The sequence below is a fragment of the Gasterosteus aculeatus genome, chromosome 10 (genome assembly GCF_964276395.1).
Source record: "Gasterosteus aculeatus chromosome 10, fGasAcu3.hap1.1, whole genome shotgun sequence".
Classification (NCBI taxonomy): domain Eukaryota; kingdom Metazoa; phylum Chordata; class Actinopteri; order Perciformes; family Gasterosteidae; genus Gasterosteus; species Gasterosteus aculeatus.
In genome coordinates this window covers 5,400,813-5,420,679 of record NC_135697.1, presented here as the reverse complement: position 1 = coordinate 5,420,679, position 19,867 = coordinate 5,400,813, and the positions used below count along the sequence as shown (strand labels likewise).

The following is a 19,867-nucleotide window of genomic DNA, read 5'->3' as shown; positions in this document are numbered from 1 at the left end:
CAATCAAACGTTTAAAATAAGACTGAGACAGGTGGTTCTGACAAATAATATGTATAATTAGTAGCTGTAAAGAAAGCACTCATTTAGGAGGAATGGAGAGCATATGCATTGTACCAGTAGTTCAGTTGGTTTTGCACTATTAATATCCAAGCCCACTGGCCGGGAAACGGTTAACTTGTCCCAGATGCATATCATCAACATACAGCACACGGCTGCTCCTTTCTGTTGATGCTGCCGTGTTACCGTGCAGGTGCTGGCGGCCCGGCCTCCACCGGTGACACTGCTATCCACTAAGATACATTTTTATTTTTGGCGTTTAGGTTATGTGCTCGACTAAAGAGATTAGCTGCACTGTTGGTGCAAGTACAAGAGGCTAAATCGAGATTAGGGACTAATAATAGGGAGACAGAACATAAGATTTCTCACACCGGATATAGGTGTGAGAAAATATCCCTGCAAGATGAATAATAGGGCAATGAACATTTGCCATGATCCTGTGGTTGGTGTATATATATATATATATATATATATATATATATATATATATATATACACACACAACAACTTCATATATTTATGTATATAGGAAACAGCGAATCAACTGAGGTTAATAATAATACGTGATCCATAAGAGAAGCTGAAACTCAAAATACCAGTATGAATGAACAGAAGCTTTACAAGTATAATTTAGCTTGCGTTCTTTTTTTTTTCTCCCAATTTTTTAATTTTGTATTAATGAGTTAATATGAGATCTCCCTTAATTATTGTAGGTGATTTGCGATCCAATGTTCTCATCTCCAAAGTATTCTCATTATGAATTCAAATGGCCTATCCACTGTTTGCAGTACACTTAAATGGCATTAATGGACACTTTCCCCTCCCCAACAGGTACTACCACTACCTGTTCTCCCACTACCTGCCCCAGTCTCTGCGCACTCTGGTGGATCGCACCTCCAACTGCGAGGACATCCTTATGAACTTCCTGGTCTCTGCTGTAACCCACCTGCCGCCAATCAAAGTGGCTCAAAGGAAGCAGTACAAGGAGCTGCCCAGTCCGCAGGTAAGACCCCCCCTCAGTCTGTGGACGCTGCTGACCCAAATGTCTGGTGTGGGCATGTTGGTAAATGACAGCGTCTTGTTCTACCTCTCAGAGTACAAAGAGTGTCCCGTGGGCCAACCCGGAGCACTTCAACCAGCGGCAGGAGTGTGTCAACACCTTCGCCAACTGGTTTGGCTATATGCCTCTGGTCCACTCCCAGTTTCGCCTGGACCCCGTGCTCTTCAAAGACCAAGTGTCCGTCCTCCGCAAGAAGTACAAAGACCTGGAGAGGGCATAGAAATGGAGGACGGAGGTGGACAGAGCGGCTGGGAAGCTTCGCGGTGCGGTCTAGTGGCCTTAATGGACCTAACACGGGGTGGAGAGTCCGGGACGTGGACGAAGTGGCAGCGCGGCCCGTTTGTGACGTGGACAAAGTACAATCCTCAGACAGACCCTGGTGGACTGTTCTGGACTACAAACATATAAATGTGAAGAGAAAAAAGGGCCTATACAAATCCAAAAGGAACCTTCCCCCCTCCCACACGAGTCTGGTAAGCCATGGAGGAGATCTAGGGGCCTTGACAGACCGCCTGTGATTCTCACCGAAGAAGGACAATCTCTATTGGACAGCTAAAGAAGGCAGAAAGCGTTCAGCACACGTTGGATTACGTGTTGTGTTACTGCTGTGACGATGGGAAGGACACGGCAGTGTCCCGGTAGGAGGGACTAGTACTGGTGCCATGCACTCCTTCGGCGTTAATGTGCAGGGACCGATACCGTGGAACTGGACCATTTCACACCAACATGCTAACTGTAAAACCAATAAAGAGATTTATAAACACAAACTCTGGCATGACGTTGTATTTACTTTTTTATCTTACTTGGGAAACGCTATTTAAAGATGCACGTTGTCAGCAAGAACGATGAAACCAGATTGTTCATCGGCTATGGCTGTGGGCTGTTAAATAAAAATGAAAATGTGTATCACAATGTAACCATCTTGTATTCCAACATCGGCCCTCGGAGCTGGAATTGAAACAACGACTAGTGTCGTCTCTAGAATCACGATTAAAGCAAACGTTCAAACATTTTGTAATAAAAAAAGAGGAAGAAAAAGGGTTTATTTCATACAAAAACAAAATGACCCCGTAGCACTACATTTTGTTCCACAGTTTACAAAAATATACACACACACACACACACACACACACACACACACACACACACACACACACACACACACACACACACACACACACACACACACACACACACACACGCGCTTATGTACAATTCACCTGAGATACATAGCTGCCAATGCGCTGATTTGAACTCTTTACAACTGACGGAACACAATAAGGCCGATGGCTCGTGTTCACAGTGGTCGTCAGTGGTCACACTGGAAGAATGAACCTGTGGTCAATTCAAGTCCGTCTGGCGTCGGGTCAGCACCCAGGGGAGAAAAAGGATCAGAACGAACACAGTAACAACTGTGGCGCAGTTGTCAGCTGCCTTGAACAAAACGAGATAAAGCTTGGAGCTGTAGTGTATCAGGTTGTCCTTTTTTTTTTTTAGCTCTTATTAAGTATTATCCGATGCTGTACTGTTTACCCACCCACAATTCTCAAAGAAAAAAGAATAAACGCCCGAGGTTCTGTGAACTGAGAGTTTCAGCAATGAAGTGCCGACACAGAAGGAGGTAAACTGAAGCGAGCGGCCCCGTCTATAAAAAACAAACAGAAATCCACTCATTTCTCCGGGTCTAATGGATCCCTTAAGAAGAGCAGTGGATCTGCCGAGGCGATCACTTCCTGTGGGTGAGCATGGCGTTGACGTCCCACAGCAGGTTCCTCATCTGATCCATCAGAACCTTCATCTCGTGGTTCTTCTGGCGTACCTTCTGCAGGGGAACGAGAGGGACACGCGGCGTCCATCAGTAAAAACTCATCACAGCGCGGAAACAACAACTCTGGCATCAACAGTCGGTACAATCACCCGCGATCAGGACAACACCTTGTTTACTCACTGTAAGTGAAAAAATACTTTTAACTGGTTTGCCTATAACTAAGTTGTTGATGGAAGCAAAACAGGGGTGCCAGACTCAAACCCTTCAATCATTCTGCCATTTCTGGACAGGCCTGAAATCAGCGCCCCGCTGGAATGTTGGCTCCAATGTTTATAAAAACACGCCGATTGTGAATTTCCTTATGCTGCTCAGGACGAGGAGCAAAGTGTTTTCATTCCAGTGCCCCACACCACCACGGTTACTTAGCCTGTCGGACCACTGCCACCCAGAGGCACTCGGAGGGACCTTTGGAAGCTTCATATTGGGCTTTCCTCACTGTTACAATGGGAGGCTCAGTAGCTGCCGCGGTGTTGGACGTGGATTATTTTTATGTTTTGCCAGACGACATATCCCCTCGCTGTCTGACAATGTGAGGGAAATGCCACCTGTTATCATGTACTTCATACATCCTTCCACTGCTCCTCCGGCATAAAAACTCACCTCTAGAACCTCTTTTCTCTCCTGGTTGACAGCAGAACTGCAGGGCTCCACTTTGACATTAACCAGCTCCTCTCCAACATACGGCAGAAGCTGAGGAGGCACAACACATAGCAAAGCTCATCCCCCCTCCTGTGTACGAACTGTGCTAATACTAAAAGAAAAGTCTAACATAGGAGAGACTGACCATTGATTCAAAGGACGGAAAGTTTAAATCACTTTCCGGGTCTTTTCAAGTGTATTTAGCATTCATTCATTCTACTGTCACGCACCAACCGCCAAGACAAATTCCATATATGCCTGACATATTTTGGCAATAAATGTTTCCTGATTCCTTTCCAAATATAGCTGAATATTTGAAAAGAAAGCCAATATCTCAGCAGATAGCCACTGCTCCGAACTGACCTCTGATGGCTCCTCCTGCAGGTCAGAGGTCATCTCCACGCAGCGTTCGTACAGGAGCCGCAGCTTTCTGAATAGCAGGGCGAGCTGCCGTAGGTGTTCCTGGAGCTTCCCAAAGCGGTCCTGGTACATCGCCTGGCTCTGGGTCACACCATTGGGGAGCTACGTCAAAGACACACAGCGTTAGTTAGCAGTTAAAGGGTCTTTGTTATTTCGGATAGCAGTGTTACGTGCAGATATCAGGAGATCCTGAGACTAAGTGGGGACAGTGATTCGTCAAGCCTGGGTGAGCTGCATCGCAGCACAATATTTGAGTGTACGGTCCTGATGCGGCTCCTTCGCTCGGAGTTTTCAGTGTAGGAAAAAAAAGAAGCTGCTCATTTTAATGGACGAGGACAAGCTGGAGGAGGTGATTGATATACTTAGACGCACAGCAAGAGATAATTAGACACGCAGATCAGGTGGAAATGGAAGGATGAACAAGACAGATGCTGACAAGCATGCCAAGCAGATATGCCAGAGAGGAGGATGGGACAAATACAAACTGACAGACAACAGAGGAACATTGTCTACCAAAAGAACAGCAGCCAGACAGTCAGTTAACATCCCCACACACCTGACAAGAGACGGTAAGGACCAGATGGTAGTACTTCATTACTCTATTTTTTATACACAGTATACGATATAGAGTTGCGATATTCAATGTTTGAACCGTTTCATGGGAATTAACAGGTATACGTGGGAATTAACTGGAATTTGCGGGTAATGTAACGGTACTTACCTTGTCATATATGATAAAACAACATGTCGTTTTGTCATAAGCAGACATGCATGCAAACATTTCTATTACACATTTAAAAAATTGAATGAATGAAAATTGAATGTTTCACTTAATCCGTTTAGGTAGAACTTCATTCTTTCATTGAACAACAAAAACATGAACAATGAATAAAATAGTTTATTCCCAATGACCAAGACCTCAGAAAGTCCACTTCTAGATGAAAAATGAATGAAGCTTCTCAAGCGGCTCTGGTTTTAGTGCTTTACCCTGAATCATTTCAGTTTACGTCAACATCGAGTTGGGAGAAAAAAATTGTGGTAGCTAGCTAGATCATCTGCAAAGAAACACAGCATGCGCTGCGTTTTATCAATCTTTAAAATATAGTTTTACATTACATTTTCATTGCTCAGCCTTTCATTTGCAGTAATTACTTTTATTTATGATAAGTTTCCCAAATTGCGCTTTTTGAAGGACTCCGCTCCTTTGCAACCCTAATACTATATACCAGGGGGCTTCAACGATTTTCAGGCCAAGGTCCCCCAAACTGATGGCAAGATGGAGCAGGGACCCCCGATTCTACGGAGTTCGGTCTGCCATATTTTATTTTTGAGCTTTGCGCTCACTAGACTTGAGCATTGGCTGGTGCCTGTGCTGTCGGATCAGCATGAAAGGTGCTGTGAGTGAACCGGTGCCCAGCTTGAGAGCTGCTGTGGGAAGCTGAATGTGTGTGTTGCGGACTGAAAGAGAACGTTTATCCATTCGCTATGGACATGGCTTCATGTTAATGTGTATTTAAAGACAATAAATACCATTTTGAAGACATTTAAATTTGTGGGAAAAAAAACCTCTCTTGTCGCGACCCCCTTGTCGTACCTCCACAGACCCTCTGTTGAAGACCTCTGCTATACACTGAAGTTTTTGAATAGCAGGTATTGCAAGATGTGCAAAAGAATACATTATTACTTTATTTAGTGAAGCAGAGAGAAGTGTGAATAACTAGTGCTGACTAGCTTTTGATAGAAAAATGTGCAGCAACATTAACCATTAAATGAATACACATGTAGAGGTTCCTACCTAATTGATCTTAACACTATAAGAGAAAGAGCTCTGTGTTCATTCCAATAATAAGTACCTGGGTGGCTCTTGTGATCTGAAAGATCTCCATGGTGCGCGTCACGATGTCCTGGACCGTCTCCTGTCCGATCCGACAGAGGAACACGGGGGAGATCTCCCTCAGGGCTCCCTGGGGGGGCATGGGCTGCTGACCGGCCGCCGGGGCGGCACCGGGGGGGAGGTGAGGCTGCTGCTGCTGCAGCAGAGGAGGCATCCCCGCCTTCTGAGGCAGTGAGGCCGCCATCCCAACGCAGGTCTGAGTGAAAGGAGTGATGCGGAGATAACGAGCGAGACTACAGCGTTCAGGATTTGACGTGCTGACGTCACGCACGGAGCTAACGTTACCCACAGATGTTAACACGTTTGGAGCTCCGAAGGAGACACTATTTGTCGCTCTTAACTCACTGTTATTTATAACAAGCTCCTCACAGTCAACACGTACAGGACACCAAAAGTAACACCGCGTTTATGCTAACAAGCAGAAGCTAATCTTGGTGGCTAAACAAGGTAGCAGATACAATATAACGTTAACGTTTACACGATGTGAAGACTCCTTCAGATGCTAGCTAGTTAGCCGCTAGCTAGCTAACTAGTTAGCAACGAGAAACCGCTTACCAAAAACAGCGTCCTTCAGGTGAGCGTTGTTCCAATATGTCGACCGTGCTCTAGTAAATGTACAAGATAACGCTTGCTTATTAAATAATGTGAATACGAAATAATGAGACCTTCCCATTCATTTCTTTGAGAGCGCGTTGCGCGTTATTGTTGTCATTGCGTCACTTCCGGTCCCTGTAAGACACATTTCCCGCCACTAGGGGGCGACATTAGCTCTTAAGTAAACGTAAACACCAACCATGATACAACTCATCTTCACCGTCTTCACATCTATTCCATTCATAAGCAAAAGTGGAACTACTGGAGGGTAAAAATACTAAAGTTGAAGTCCTCCATTTCACATTTTGAGTGAAGTCACTAGGCCTATTATTAGTATGAATTGAATTGATTGTTATTGATGTATCAACGGCAAAGCAGCATTACTAATGTTGCTACTTTAGGCTTTAGGTGGAACCAATACAAAATATTTTATAGCACTGTTGGGTAATTTGATAATTCAAAAGATCTTAAGATAAGATGAGATAATTGTTTTTCATTCAAGCAGACAACTAATCATTACTTACACACATTTGATACGCATCCACATAATGTATTTGAAAAATAAACGTTGCCTTTTAAATGTGCCACACTAACTGGAAACAACGATACTAATAATATACATTTTGGTTTAAATTAAGGACACATGAGTAAGAGGATGCAGCCCGGCACGTCTGGTGAGGTTTGTTAATGGCAAATCATTATCTTTCTCATGCTCACCTGCTTTTCTTATTTGGTGAGACAGTGCAGCTGACGTTATCTGTGGTTTAAGATCAAAGGTTGATCTCAATAAGGAAGTACGAATGGTTTTCCATGTGGTGTGGCTCAAAGTTTAAAAGGTGCTTTGTTAACCTTTACAAATGCAAACAGAATAAACATGTAGCTATAACTATCTGACACAAGTTGCGTTATTTAGGGTAGGTTGTGTGCATGGAATCTTCCATGAGCATGCAGGAAAGAGTTGATATTAAAGCTATAAGCAGAGGTTGTGGTACTTTCCCCGGCTTTGTGTACCTGCAGTGAGTCATCTCAACCTTGTTTGGACACTGAGCGGTTGGGAGGCTCCCACTTTGCCTCCCTTCTTCTGTTTGTGACACCACATTTCCATAATGGTCGTGTTCACTGCTTCAGCTCGAGCCATAATCGTATGCTCGGGGAGATTTGGTTTGCAAGCAGGCATTGAGCGAACACACCGATGACGATGATCGGCAGGGATAGTCGAGGAAACTATCCGAAGCAGCACGTTCATCAGGAACGGGGCACGGCTCCGGTTTCAGCTATGTTTTGTGTTTTCATTTGACTCTTCTCTTCTCTCTTTGTTTATTTTGTGTTGTGTTGAGCCACAGGGCAAAGACAATTACACTTATGCCCGGTAGCACAATCACATCCTAACAAACTGAAGTGCTTGTAAGAAAGAAACAAAGAAAGAAACAACAAACAGGAAAACATCCAGGTTCAAATAATTTTCCATTAGATTAATCATCAAGACAATATATCTCTTATCTGAATGGGAATATTTTTTTATTTGTTTCTCCAAACCTTTGATTATTTGGATTAACAATAATAATATTAAGGTAATTAGTACAAAAATCAAATATTATGCTTTTGCTTGTGGTACTTTACTGCAAAGTAACCTCACAAAATAACGCATAACATTTCCAGGTGAAAGCTTAACTTCCCCGTAGGCCATACTTTGCAGGAACTTCAACACAAGATAACGGGGAGAAGCGGTAACATTTATGTTAAGTTATACACATGTCTCACCTGCCGAGACCTGCTCACCTGCCACACGTGTCTCACCTGCCGAGACCTGCTCACCTGCCACACGTGTCTCACCTCCCGAGACCTGCTCACCTGCCACACATGTCTCAACCTGCCGAAGACAAGGATGGTGCACTTCTACACCGCCATCGTTGAGTCCATCCTCTGCTCCTCCATCATCTTCTGCTACGCTGCAGCCGCAATCTGCCGTCCCTCCCGGACTGGTTCGCTTCTAGGACCCTGAAGCGAGCTAGAAAGATTGTAGCCGACCCCTTTTACCGCGGACACAAACTGTCTGTTTCCCTTCCATCGGAGTCTGAGGTCCAGTTTCCTAAGAGTGCCCTTATTTTATATATATATTAACAGAAAGTCGCTCTTTCAAACATGCCCTATTTCTCAATCTCGATGGGCAATGCACTCAGTTCACAATCTTTTAGTTTATATGCACATAGTTGATCTCTCAGCATCAAATTAAATCTTTGAGACTCCCCCCCCCCGCCGCCCCCCCCACGGCATTTTCTCATCTCATCTTTATGAACGAATGAAATGAAACTTGTCTTGATCCAATACGGAATAACTCAATTATGCATGAACTATTATAGCAATATAAGGAGCCTCAGCTATGGATTCTGAGCCAATCCTACATGCATGGTAGTGTCACAAAAGAAATACCCAGCAGCACTGATTGGTTATCGGAAAGAGGCATTCAAAGGTTTGATACCAGGAAATATGCGGCAGGCTGATGACGCAGCTGATAAAGCACCGCTGAGGCCCTCGCCGCCGCCAAAACAGCCTGTTTCAAGTGTTGTTTCCCTCTCTGCCCTTGAGGCTGCGTGATGGTGATGACTGTGGTGGAAATTGTGGATTTAGCCCGACCAGAAGAGTGTGTGTTTCAGGGGAGTCACTCGTGGTTTTGTAAGTCGCATTTGTGGTGAACTGCATCCCTCTTAATCTTCACACCACACAAAGTCCCGGTGAGAATTGAGTACCACATAAAGCCTCTCTGTGTCATCTTTAAGCTAATAAAATCAAAACGAGAGGGGCAACTTTTATGGAGAGATAAGTTGGGTCTTTTAACAGTTAAAGGCTGTTGAGTTTAAACTTCAATCTCAAAAATCCTACCTTTTTTGTAATGCTAATATTGATTCTTAAAAAAAGAAAGAAAATGATATGACGTCTCAGGTATTTTTTTTGCCACAAACTTGATCGAAAGTTAAACATCACGGTGGCACATTCCTTTCAGCTTGCTTCAGAAATTCCAACAGATTGACAACGCAAAGTGAAATAAACTTGTTTTTTCAGATCAACCCTGGATAAACCTTTGGTGATGTCTGAGGTAATATTCCACTTTCAGGTGATTGTGAAAAAGTGCAAAGTTCAATATGAAGAGGAAACAGATATTATATTCTTTGTTCCAAAATAAGGATAATTTCATGAGCAGGAGTTGTTGGAAGATAAACACATAAATGACTACTAATAACACGTGACTGCAGTTATAAACCACTGATAAGTTATATATTTAATCTGGGATTCATTTCATTTGTAAATTTGTAACAAACTCCTCTACAGTGTAACCTCTCATAATCAATAGCATACGGATGTCATCTTAAATCTTTTACTTCTGACATTGATTGTTAGACAACACTGACTTAGTCTCTGTGGTTGGTGTTCACTGAAACGTTAATTAGACTAAGAGACGTTTTTGCTGAAACTAGTTACTTGCTTGGCTCGGAAAACACAGAAACTATCAAGAGCAGGAGAATGAACAGAAAAACAGAAAACTTAGCACCCTGAAAAACAAATTAAATAAAAAAGTGATTATAGACACTTTAAACACATCCTTGTTGTATTAATAGGGCCATAGTTAAATCCAATGTATTAACAAAATGTATTAAAGTTTTTTGCTCTGGTATATTTATATATATATATATATATATATATATATATATATATATATATATATATATATATATACAATGCATCCGGAAATTATTCACAGCGCTTCTTTTTCCACATTTTGTTATGTTACAGCCTTATTCCAAAATGGATTAAATTTATTATTTTCCTTATGTACATGTTATGTTTTTGTTCTTTATTTTTAACAGATTTGCAAAAATTTGCAAAAAACAGTTTTCACTTTGTCTTTAGGGGTTGTTGTGTGTAGAATGTCGAGGAAAATAATGAATTTAATCCATTTTGGAATAAGGCTGTAACATAACAAAATGTGGAACAAGTGAAGCGCTGTGAATACTCCGGATGCACTGTATATATTATATATATATATATATATATATATAAACATTCTTGTGTTACTGATAACCACTGAAAAAATAAACAGAACAGCAAGTTAAAAGTGGATGAGATGTAAAAATGCTACAAATCCCTCAATATGGCGATGCGTTATTACATTGAAACACAAGCATTAATTCTAGTTTAACTATACCGTTTACTTCTGTTCTCCGTTTTGTCTTAATACTGCAGGTGAAGTTGGAAATGATCCAGAGTAAATTACATGTTTGTATTTCTCTCTCTCTGACGACTTAGAGTTATCAGCATCAGTGATAGGGAGAGCTGGCAGGTATAAAAGGACAAACAGAAACGTGGGGACAACCATGAAGTACACGCCGAAGACCCAGATGGAGAAAACAAGGATGATTGTCCTCTCTGTCTGCTTGTCCTTCACGTTGCTGGGCTGCACTGAGGTAAGGGACACGCGTTGCTAAAGACGGGACTTTGTGTCATGTGATGTGATGCAGCTGTGAGCAGTGACCAGGCTGCTCCGGTTTTACGAGCATAAGTGTGACCACAGTCAAATCGGTCCCATGGGAATGAAACATTCAAATACGGCTCGAGGCAAATGGAGCTCATTTTCTTACACAAAGAGACAGCATTTCTGCTTGGATATATACTTGCTTTTAGACAAAAGAATCTTCCTAGCAAAGAGTGAAAAAATAAAACAATTCTTGACACTGTTAACAATACTGAATTTTGTAATTTGCTCATTGGTAACTTTATCTTGGAAGAGCATGTCAAACTGCAATCACGATTGAGCGTTAATTGTTTGGTTGAATGAAAACAATGAATGAAACAATCATTTTGGTCGTCCTTATTCACTTTTTCTTTAGTCGCTGCTGGGTGTTTCCAAACTTTAGTATACTGTGGGCAGGGGACACTTGAAATGTACTGCATGCCTCCAGCTGATGCAACATGCAAAGTTCAATGTCATCGTGCCTCAAGAACAGCGGGGGCTCGACATTTGCATGGTGCTGGTCAGATGGTTTGTTGGGTTCGTACAGGGGAGGGTGGTGAGAGAAGTTACCACAGGAAAAGGTGCAGCAGACAAGAACAATATCCCTCCATCATCTATTATTACGCTTTTGTTAAAGGGCTACTTCCCCCAAATGACATTTTCCTGTTGGATCTAGCCCCGCAGATAGTTCTGGTTTCATTTGTTCAGGTTCAAAAATGTCCACAGCATTGTACAGCAGCATGCGGAACCAAGCAGCCGACCTCATTGAAGCCCCGTTGTCAGTGGTAATATTGTTTACCGAGTGTGGGCCTGAAAAATAAAAGCCTGTACAAGCTATAGCAATCTGCGCTGTAGAGGTGAAACTAAAATCGCACATTTAACTTCTCTGTTAATGCACAAGTTAAACACTGGAGATACACTCTGTAAATAAGACCACTTTAGAGGCTTTGATAAGCAAAAGATTTTGACCTTGGACAGAGCAGAGCCGCCAGGCTTGTCTCGACCCTCCAAAAAGAATAAATAATAACTGTTTTAGTTCTTAAAATTTGTAGTGCAGTTACTTGGGACAACGTGTGTGTTTTTGCTGGAGAAGCAGTCCTCATAGTAACATTTCACAGTAGGGATACGGATAGATTTATGTGCAGTTTTGTTATAATAAACTTCTCTTGCCCAATGCTTGACAGGCACTGCATGTTACACCCCCTTGTAACTCCTGTACAAATGGAACGGTGAACGGCAGCAACACAACTGCACCCGTGCCCGGTCACCACTCCACTCACGTGACCTCCAGCCACAGTCCAGCCGCTTCCAACTCCACCACCACACCTACCAACGCTACGTCCCAGCAGCCCGTGCGTCCACCTGTAGCCACGAGTCCACCTGGGAGCGTTGGCACCAGCTGGCCCTCGGCTTCCCCTGTGCTCGGGCCCTGCAGTCACCTGCTGGTGTCTGCGACATCAGTTCTGATATGCGCTGCATTGGGATAATATTGTTTCACAGGGTCCCATTTCCTCAATAGATAGGCTGGATCTTCGACGAACAGCTTCTCATTGAATGTCTGATACTGTGACTATTGCAACATGTAAATGCAATGAAGTGCTTTGCCTGCACTGAGCTCTTTTCTGCTTTAGATCACCTCTCAATCCCAAAACATGATGTACAATGCCAGGGTTCAGATGTCAGCTACATAAACACAGGATAAGACAATTCTTTGGATGTTTTGGACAAATAAAATGCTATTGGAAATGCCATTGGACTCTTAAATGTACTTCTTAAGTAAAAAAAAACCCAACACAATTTGGAAACTTAGTCTATCCGTCTCGTCGGTCGGTTGTAAACCACCTGTTTTATTTTTTTTGTCATCACTGTGTAATTGTTGCAAACTGATGAACTGATGAAGTTTTTAATATGCATGCTTTGCAATCCGGGTCAAGTAGTTTTGCCATATCCTATACAATCACAGCCGTGAGAAGATAACACAACTGGCTGCAGTTTAGTTCTTGGAGCGCCTCGGCTGAACAAAACCAGCAGATGCAAGTTAGTTATTCCTCACATCATTATCCAGATTGACGGAAACTCGCTCAGTTTTGGCATTAGTGTTGCAACACCTGGGTGGAGACTGGCGGCAAAGCCTCCACAATTGGAACAGGTATAAAAATCAAAAAGTCTTCTCTGAGAAAACAACAAACTCTTTTTACAAGACACGGGAGCGATACCCAAGTGTATGAGCAGGTCAGACCCTGAAAATAAAACAAAAAGGAAAATCACAGATTAGCTGTTAACAACAGCGAGTCATCTCTTCCTGGGTCTGTTTCCACTGTCTCGGATGAGATTTGTTTGTACACAGGTAAAAATCCTCTTCACCGGCTAAAAGTAGATACAGGGGGAAATGTATAGACATATCAAATAATTTAATCGATCAATATTGTTCTTAGTACAAACTTTATCGCAAAGCTCAAACAAACAGTTTCCTATCCCCCCTTTGTATTTTGTCTTTTTAATCAAGAACTAAATTAGAAACATTCAATCAATGAGCATTTGTCAACATCCTAACAATTATTTTATTTTATTTATTTTTATTTTATACCCTATCCAATGTTATATCATAAATATTTGTTTGTTTTCTCCCCCTTTCCTTCACATATCAGAGGCCTCCAGAACAGAACCCTTAACCCTAACCCTTAACCCTAACCTTAACCCTAACCCTTAACCCTAACCCTTAACCCTAACCTTAACCCTAACCCTTAACCCTAACCTTAACAGAGAAGGAAAATCACGTGGTACCACAAACATGCCCATTAAGTTTCACCTCTAAACCAACCAAGCCTCTAGATGACAACATTGACAACAACAACAACAACAACAACAACAGCGGTCTGGCAGGAACCTGCCCCACTACTGCCACCTCGATGAAGGGGACCAGACCCCCGTCGATGGCTGACGTGGGTGGATGACCATAAAGGGAGGACAGAGCCGCATGTCGTCTCTGTCAGTCTGCTGCTCGGATCAGGTGTTCTGTGATTTGACGATTAGCTCCCTCTTGAGGCCAAGCGCTGGAGTTCATCTAAACCACCACAGTACTGAACTGTACTGTACGTACATTCTAAAATTCCTTCTTGGGCAATTTCTTATTGATTGCACATTAGTATAATAATTTCCCTTTTTCCTGGTATGTCCAAAAAAACAACTGAATTTAATATAAACAGATAAAACACATACTACAGATGTCATCTCTACATGGATGTGATAGCATCACACATTTGCATCAGATTTTCTTGCCTACACACCCAGGATTGGAATCTCCCGTTTCACCACATCCAAAAGGTGCTCTACTCAGTTAGTGAGGATCCCAAAGTCTGCCAAGGACATACCCCCCGCACACACACCAGTATAAACCCACCTCCAGACCTCTGTTTCCTGTTGTTGAATGACGGGAGTGTAACCCGGTGTGGCTGCTTAGCCCGTCTGCTTCAAGGTTCCAACGTGTTGTGCATTACAAGATGCTCTTCTGCAAGTATTTTCTGAACCGAGATAGGACATGTTTGGTCTGTCATGTCCTCTCTGATAGGCTGCTGTCGCCATAGCACCCAACAGACAGTGAGCTGATGAGGTGTTGTGTCAAAATGATATCGGAGGACACGGTGCAGAGGGATAGAGTTTATTCAAGAGTGAGGCTCCATACAAGCTTTGGCTGTTTGTTATCAGGTAGATTTGATCCTCTTTTCATGCTTTAAATATATAGATAGCATTACTAGACATGACATGGTGGGATGGTCCATGACAGAAGGGCAGAATGAACACACATGAATGATCCCGGCAGGTGCAGTGACAAAGACGATATCACCGTATATTAGAAAAGTCATTAACGCTTTTGTGGCACCACTCTCAGAGAAGGCTCTGGTAAAAAAAAAGATAATAGAGAGAGCGAGAGAGTGAGAGAGAGAGAGAGAGATGAGATGATTACACATTCGGTATTATTTCTGTCTTTTTAATGATTTTTCAAGGAAAAGAATGTCAATCCCATGTAGTCACACACAGAAATAATATTTTAACTCATAAAATAGTCAATTATTATATGAGGCTATATAAGTACAGGGTACAGAAGACACATTTATAGTTAAAAATTAAACCCGTGTCACAGTGAGCCAAATATGTTTTCATCCTTGTGAAATATTTCACGATGAAAGTAAATAGAATGTATTTCATGAGTGGTGTTTATTAAAGTTGCCACCTGATGTAAAATACACAGTAATGAATTGGAGTTAAAAGAAGCTGAGCATCCAGAAGAAGAAGAATTCATACTTTCTTATTCCAGTGCCATCAAGTCTTCAGTGAATCATTTATGTAACTTAATGTTTTAGCTTTAAAAAAAGAAAGTGTCATGAAAAACACTTATTAATCAGTGCGAAGTACAATGACGTTGCATAGAAGAATGCATATTGCACACACCTCCACAACCAACTTTCCTTTACCGGGTCATGCTGTACGTCACAAATTCACCCTCACCCCTCCTAGAAGGAGATGTTGTTGTACAAAAGCAACCACCAAACGTTTCATGTCACTGCAGAGGAAGGTAGGAGTAGACAAGGTACCAGTGGGAGAAGCGCCGCTGCACAGCAGACACATCAGCCCGTCTCCGATACAACAGGACATTTTACGTTACATTTTCAGTTTAACTCTGCCTCCTCCTGACTCCACCATGAAGATCTGGTCTCTGGGATTTTGCCTAATGGCTCTGCTGACATTACGAAAGGTAATTTTTAAAAACGTTCTTCAGGAAAAAACTGCCAAAACCTTTTACTATTGTTGTAGACATTTCTTATGTACTTAACAAGATGTAACTGGTAAATTAAACGATGGTATGAAAACCTTGGCAAAGTGCGTGTGTTTGAATCAGCGCGCATATTAGTCCCAGTGTCCTAAAAGATCTGTCTTCTATGCTGTTAATTAGTTTGTGTGCAGTTATGAAATTATTACTACTATACCGCTGAAGGAGTAATATGAACTTGCTTAATGTAACCAGTGAATCATGTAGCATGAATTGTATAATAATATGTATAAAATATAGAAGTCTCTAACACGATGACTTGGCAAAATCTTGTCAATTGATACATGGATGGTAACTGTGGAAAGTATTGTTGCCATTAACTATAGATTTTATTTGTAATACTGACCTAAATCGTTTTTAACTGTTTTCGAAATCAGGCTCAACTTGAAGCAGCGACCACAGTTACAGCTGGTTTAGCCAGTGAAACTGTCACACCTTCACCCACCACTACCAGTGAAGTGACCACCACATCGACCACAATCCCCCCGACAACTACAACCAGTGCTCCTGCAACAACCACCGCCCCACCCGCCACTACAAGTGAAGTGACCACCACATCGACCACAATCCCCCCGACAACTACAACCAGTCCTCCTGCAACTACTACCGCCCCACCCGCCACTACAAGTGAAGTGACCACCACATCGACCACAATCCCCCCGACAACTACAACCAGTCCTCCTGCAACTACTACCGCCCCACCCGCCACTACAAGTGTAGAGACCACCACCACAACGACCACTAAAACCAGTCCTCGTGCAACTACTACCGCCCCACCCACCACTACAAGTGTAGAGACCACCACCACAACGACCACTAAAACCAGTCCTCCTGCAACAACTACCGCCCCACCCACCACTACAAGTGTAGAGACCACCACCACGACACCGACCACTAAAACCAGTCTTCCTGCAACTACTACCGCCCCACCCACCACTACAAGTGAGAAGACCACCACCACAACGACCACTAAAACCAGTCTTCCTGCAACTACCACCGCCCCACCCACCACTACAAGTGAGAAGACCACCACCAAACCGCCAACTACCACCGCTTCCCCAGAGACCACGACAACCTCCAACCCAGTGAGTCCCACAAGTGTTTCCACAACCGACCCCGTCACCACGAGACCAAGCTCCACTCCACCCACACCGAGACCCACACCCAGTCGAGGCTCAGAAGTCAAAGTTTCTCTGATGATGTCTGTTGTGCCGTTGATGCTCCACACGCTCTTCAAAGCAATTTAGCCTAAAAGGACAGAAAATAAAATGTTTCACAAAATATGTGTTTAAATGATGTCCGATTTGGACTAAATACATTAAAAAAAGGAGTGAAAGATTTTATAAAACCCATGTACAATGCAGCATTTACAACATTTCCAGATTATTTTCATGTTATTGTCACTGTGTAACATTTGCATTGAATTGAATAAGACCATTTTTTCACAGTTTTGACTCGTAGTGAATATTAATGAGATTATGGTTTGTCTTAAATCAGCAGGTTAACTTCAACGTTCATGTGATAATCTGAAGTCTACGTAGAATAGAGAACAACTTGTTATTGAGAAGGAGTTGTGATGATTGTGGCTACTGATATAGTTTATGGGTGTTGAAGATAGCTCTTTGAGCTACCTGTTCACTTTAAAAAATAGTTAAACAAACATGTCATGATGAAGAAGAGCTGTGCAGCAGACATATAAAATAATACAAGCAAAACCATAAACAATGCATAATCAAATGAGATTCCATTAAATATGAAAAGTTGCAATAAAAGTTTAATCATCTACTTAAAATGTGTACAACTTTTGTTCAATCTTCAGATCGACAGAGAGCAAGCAGAGCCTGGAGATGATCTCCTTTGTACTGCTTCTGTTGGAGAGAAATGAAGTTTGCATGTAAACAAGCTTTTCCCTTTTAAAATAATAAGACGTACTTCACCTCTATAACCTCTAAGTGAGAACACCTATTGCACCCTGTCAAGGCGTATTTGCACAGTGACCCACCTGTAGAGCAGTGTAGAGAGACGTGCCTGTTAATTTAAGGAACGCAGCTCGGATACACAGCAGATCTTCCTCCGCGTGTGAAACCGTAATCCCTTGCAGTATTGGGGTCTGAAAGAGGGAGATATTTTATGTATGGACTTCTGTTTTGTATAAAATGTTCTGTATGTCACGTACAGGTTACGCATTCACTTAAAAAATAAATATGTGCACTTTATTATGAATTAACAGGATCATCAATGCAAATTCTACCATGATTTTCTCAATTAACACGACAGTTAATGTACCTTGTTTCTTTGGAAAAAATCAGTTATATTTTCACAGAGTTTTTTTCCCAGAAGTCTTAAATGACAACAACAACAACAACAACAGCGGTCCAAAAGGAACCTGCCCCACTACTGCCACCTCGATGAAGGGGACCAGACCCCCATCGAGGGCTGACGTGGGTGGATGACTATAAAGGGAGGACTCTGTCAGTCTGCTGCTTGGATCAGGTGTTCTGTGATTTGACGATTAGCTCCCTCTTGAGGCCAAGCGCTGGAGTTCATCTAAACCACTACAGTACTGAACTGTACTGTACGTACAGATGGGAAAAGAAGAGCATTCATTGAGGGGAACGCTGAAGGGGCTTGCTATTTGATTGAAAGAATTCATACTTTCTTATTCCAGTTAGAAAGAATTGAAGTCCACATGTCAACAAACTTTTCCTTTTTCCTCCGCGTGTGAAACAATAATCCAGCAGTGGAACGTGACAAAGATGATATCACCGTATATTATAAAAGTCATTAACGCTTTTGTGGCACCACTCTCAGTGAAGGCTCTGGTAAAAATATAATAATAATAATAAAGAAAAGAAAATAACCAGAATTCTGTAAAATGCTGATCGAGAGAGTTTAAAGATCTCTGATTACACATTAGGTATTATTTCTCTTTTTAATGATTTACCCAAGACAAGAATCTCACGACCTTCATCCTGATACTTCAGCGGTTACACATGCAAATTATATTTAAAATGATCAAATAATCAATTATTATATCAAGCTACATAAATAAAGGGTTTGTACAACACAGAAGCCTTTCAGACACATTTGTTTATAGTTAAAAATTAAACCCGATGTCAACATCACAGTCAGCCGAGTATGTTTTCAGCATTGTGAAATATTTCACGATGAAGTAAATTAAATGTATTTCATGAGTAGTTTTTACTAAATTCTCCACCTGCAGTAAAATGCATAGTAATGGATGCGAGTTTTGGATCAAAGAAGATGAGCATTTAGAAGGAGAAGAATTCATACTTTCTTATTCCAGTGCCATAAAAATTGTGGATCTTCAGTGTATCATTTATTTAACTTAACAGGAATATTGCACACACCTCCACAACCAACTTCCTGACCAGGTCATGCTGTACGTCACAAATTCACCCTCACCCCTCCTAAAAGGAGATGTTGTTGTATAAAAGCAACAACCAAATGTTTCATGTCACTGCAGAGGAAGGTAGGAGTAGACAAGGTACCAGTGGGAGAAGCGCCGCTGCACAGCAGACACATCAGCCCGTCTCCGATACAACAGGACATTTTACGTTACATTTTCAGTTTAACTCTGCCTCCTCCTGACTCCACCATGAAGATCTGGTCTCTGGGATTTTGCCTAATGGCTCTGCTGACATTAGGAAAGGTAATTTTTAAAAACGTTCTTCAGGAAAAAACTGCCAAAACCTTTTACTATTGTTGTAGACATTTCTTATGTACTTAACAAGATGTAACTGGTAAATTAAGCGATGGTATGAAAACCTTGGCAAAGTGCGTGTGTTTGAATCAGCGCGCATATTTGTCCCATTGTCCTAAAAGATCTGTCTTCTATGCTGTTAAAGTAGTTTGTGTGCAGTTATGAAAGTATTATTACTATACCGCTGAAGGAGTAATATGAACTTGCTTAATGTAACAGTTGTAACATAACTTGAATTTTCTCACACAAACCAGTGAATCATGTAGCATGAATTTTATTATAATATGTTCAAACTATAGAAGTCTCCAAAACGATC

At 42.0% G+C, this 19,867-nt stretch overlaps 3 protein-coding genes, 1 long non-coding RNA gene and 1 other non-coding gene across 7 annotated transcripts in view; 3 read left to right on the top strand and 2 right to left on the bottom strand.

Moving 5' to 3' along the window:
- Positions 1-1,884, top strand: part of ext1c (exostoses (multiple) 1c) — a 60,023-nt gene extending 58,139 nt beyond the window's left edge. For both annotated transcript variants that reach the window (XM_040189141.2, XM_078081196.1), the window contains exons 11-12: positions 889-1,060; positions 1,152-1,884. In XM_040189141.2, coding sequence (XP_040045075.1) covers positions 889-1,060; positions 1,152-1,337 — 358 coding nt within the window. In that variant the 3' untranslated portion in view covers positions 1,338-1,884. The remainder of the gene's footprint in view (positions 1-888; positions 1,061-1,151) is intronic.
- Positions 1,885-2,127: 243 nt separating this feature from the next.
- Positions 2,128-6,735, bottom strand: LOC120826675 (mediator of RNA polymerase II transcription subunit 30). 2 transcript variants are annotated; one of them, XM_040189143.2, is made up of 5 exons: positions 6,454-6,735; positions 5,858-6,094; positions 3,948-4,106; positions 3,546-3,635; positions 2,128-2,939 (listed from the first exon to the last, which is right to left on the bottom strand). In XM_040189143.2, exons 2-5 carry the CDS (start codon positions 6,080-6,082, stop codon positions 2,844-2,846), a joined length of 570 nt encoding a protein of 189 aa, XP_040045077.1. In that variant the 5' UTR covers positions 6,083-6,094; positions 6,454-6,735; the 3' UTR covers positions 2,128-2,843. The 2 variants fall into 2 exon arrangements, with proteins under 2 accessions (XP_040045077.1, XP_077937324.1); XM_078081198.1 differs by having other exon boundaries at positions 2,128-3,466; positions 6,454-6,645.
- Positions 6,736-9,557: 2,822 nt separating this feature from the next.
- Positions 9,558-12,750, top strand: LOC120825926 (uncharacterized). Its single transcript, XR_013450939.1, has 3 exons — positions 9,558-9,586; positions 10,795-10,952; positions 12,184-12,750. It is a non-coding gene; the product is annotated as an uncharacterized LOC120825926 (transcript).
- Positions 12,751-15,525: 2,775 nt separating this feature from the next.
- On the top strand, positions 15,526-17,619 carry LOC144383509 (uncharacterized). The gene is made up of 2 exons (XM_078081194.1): positions 15,526-15,752; positions 16,205-17,619. Exons 1-2 carry the CDS (start codon positions 15,555-15,557, stop codon positions 17,072-17,074), a joined length of 1,068 nt encoding a protein of 355 aa, XP_077937320.1. The 5' UTR covers positions 15,526-15,554; the 3' UTR covers positions 17,075-17,619.
- Positions 17,583-18,910, bottom strand: LOC120826940 (uncharacterized). The gene is made up of 2 exons (XR_005713317.2): positions 17,830-18,910; positions 17,583-17,695 (listed from the first exon to the last, which is right to left on the bottom strand). It is a non-coding gene; the product is annotated as an uncharacterized LOC120826940 (long non-coding RNA).
- Between the last annotated feature and the right edge of the window lie 957 nt (positions 18,911-19,867).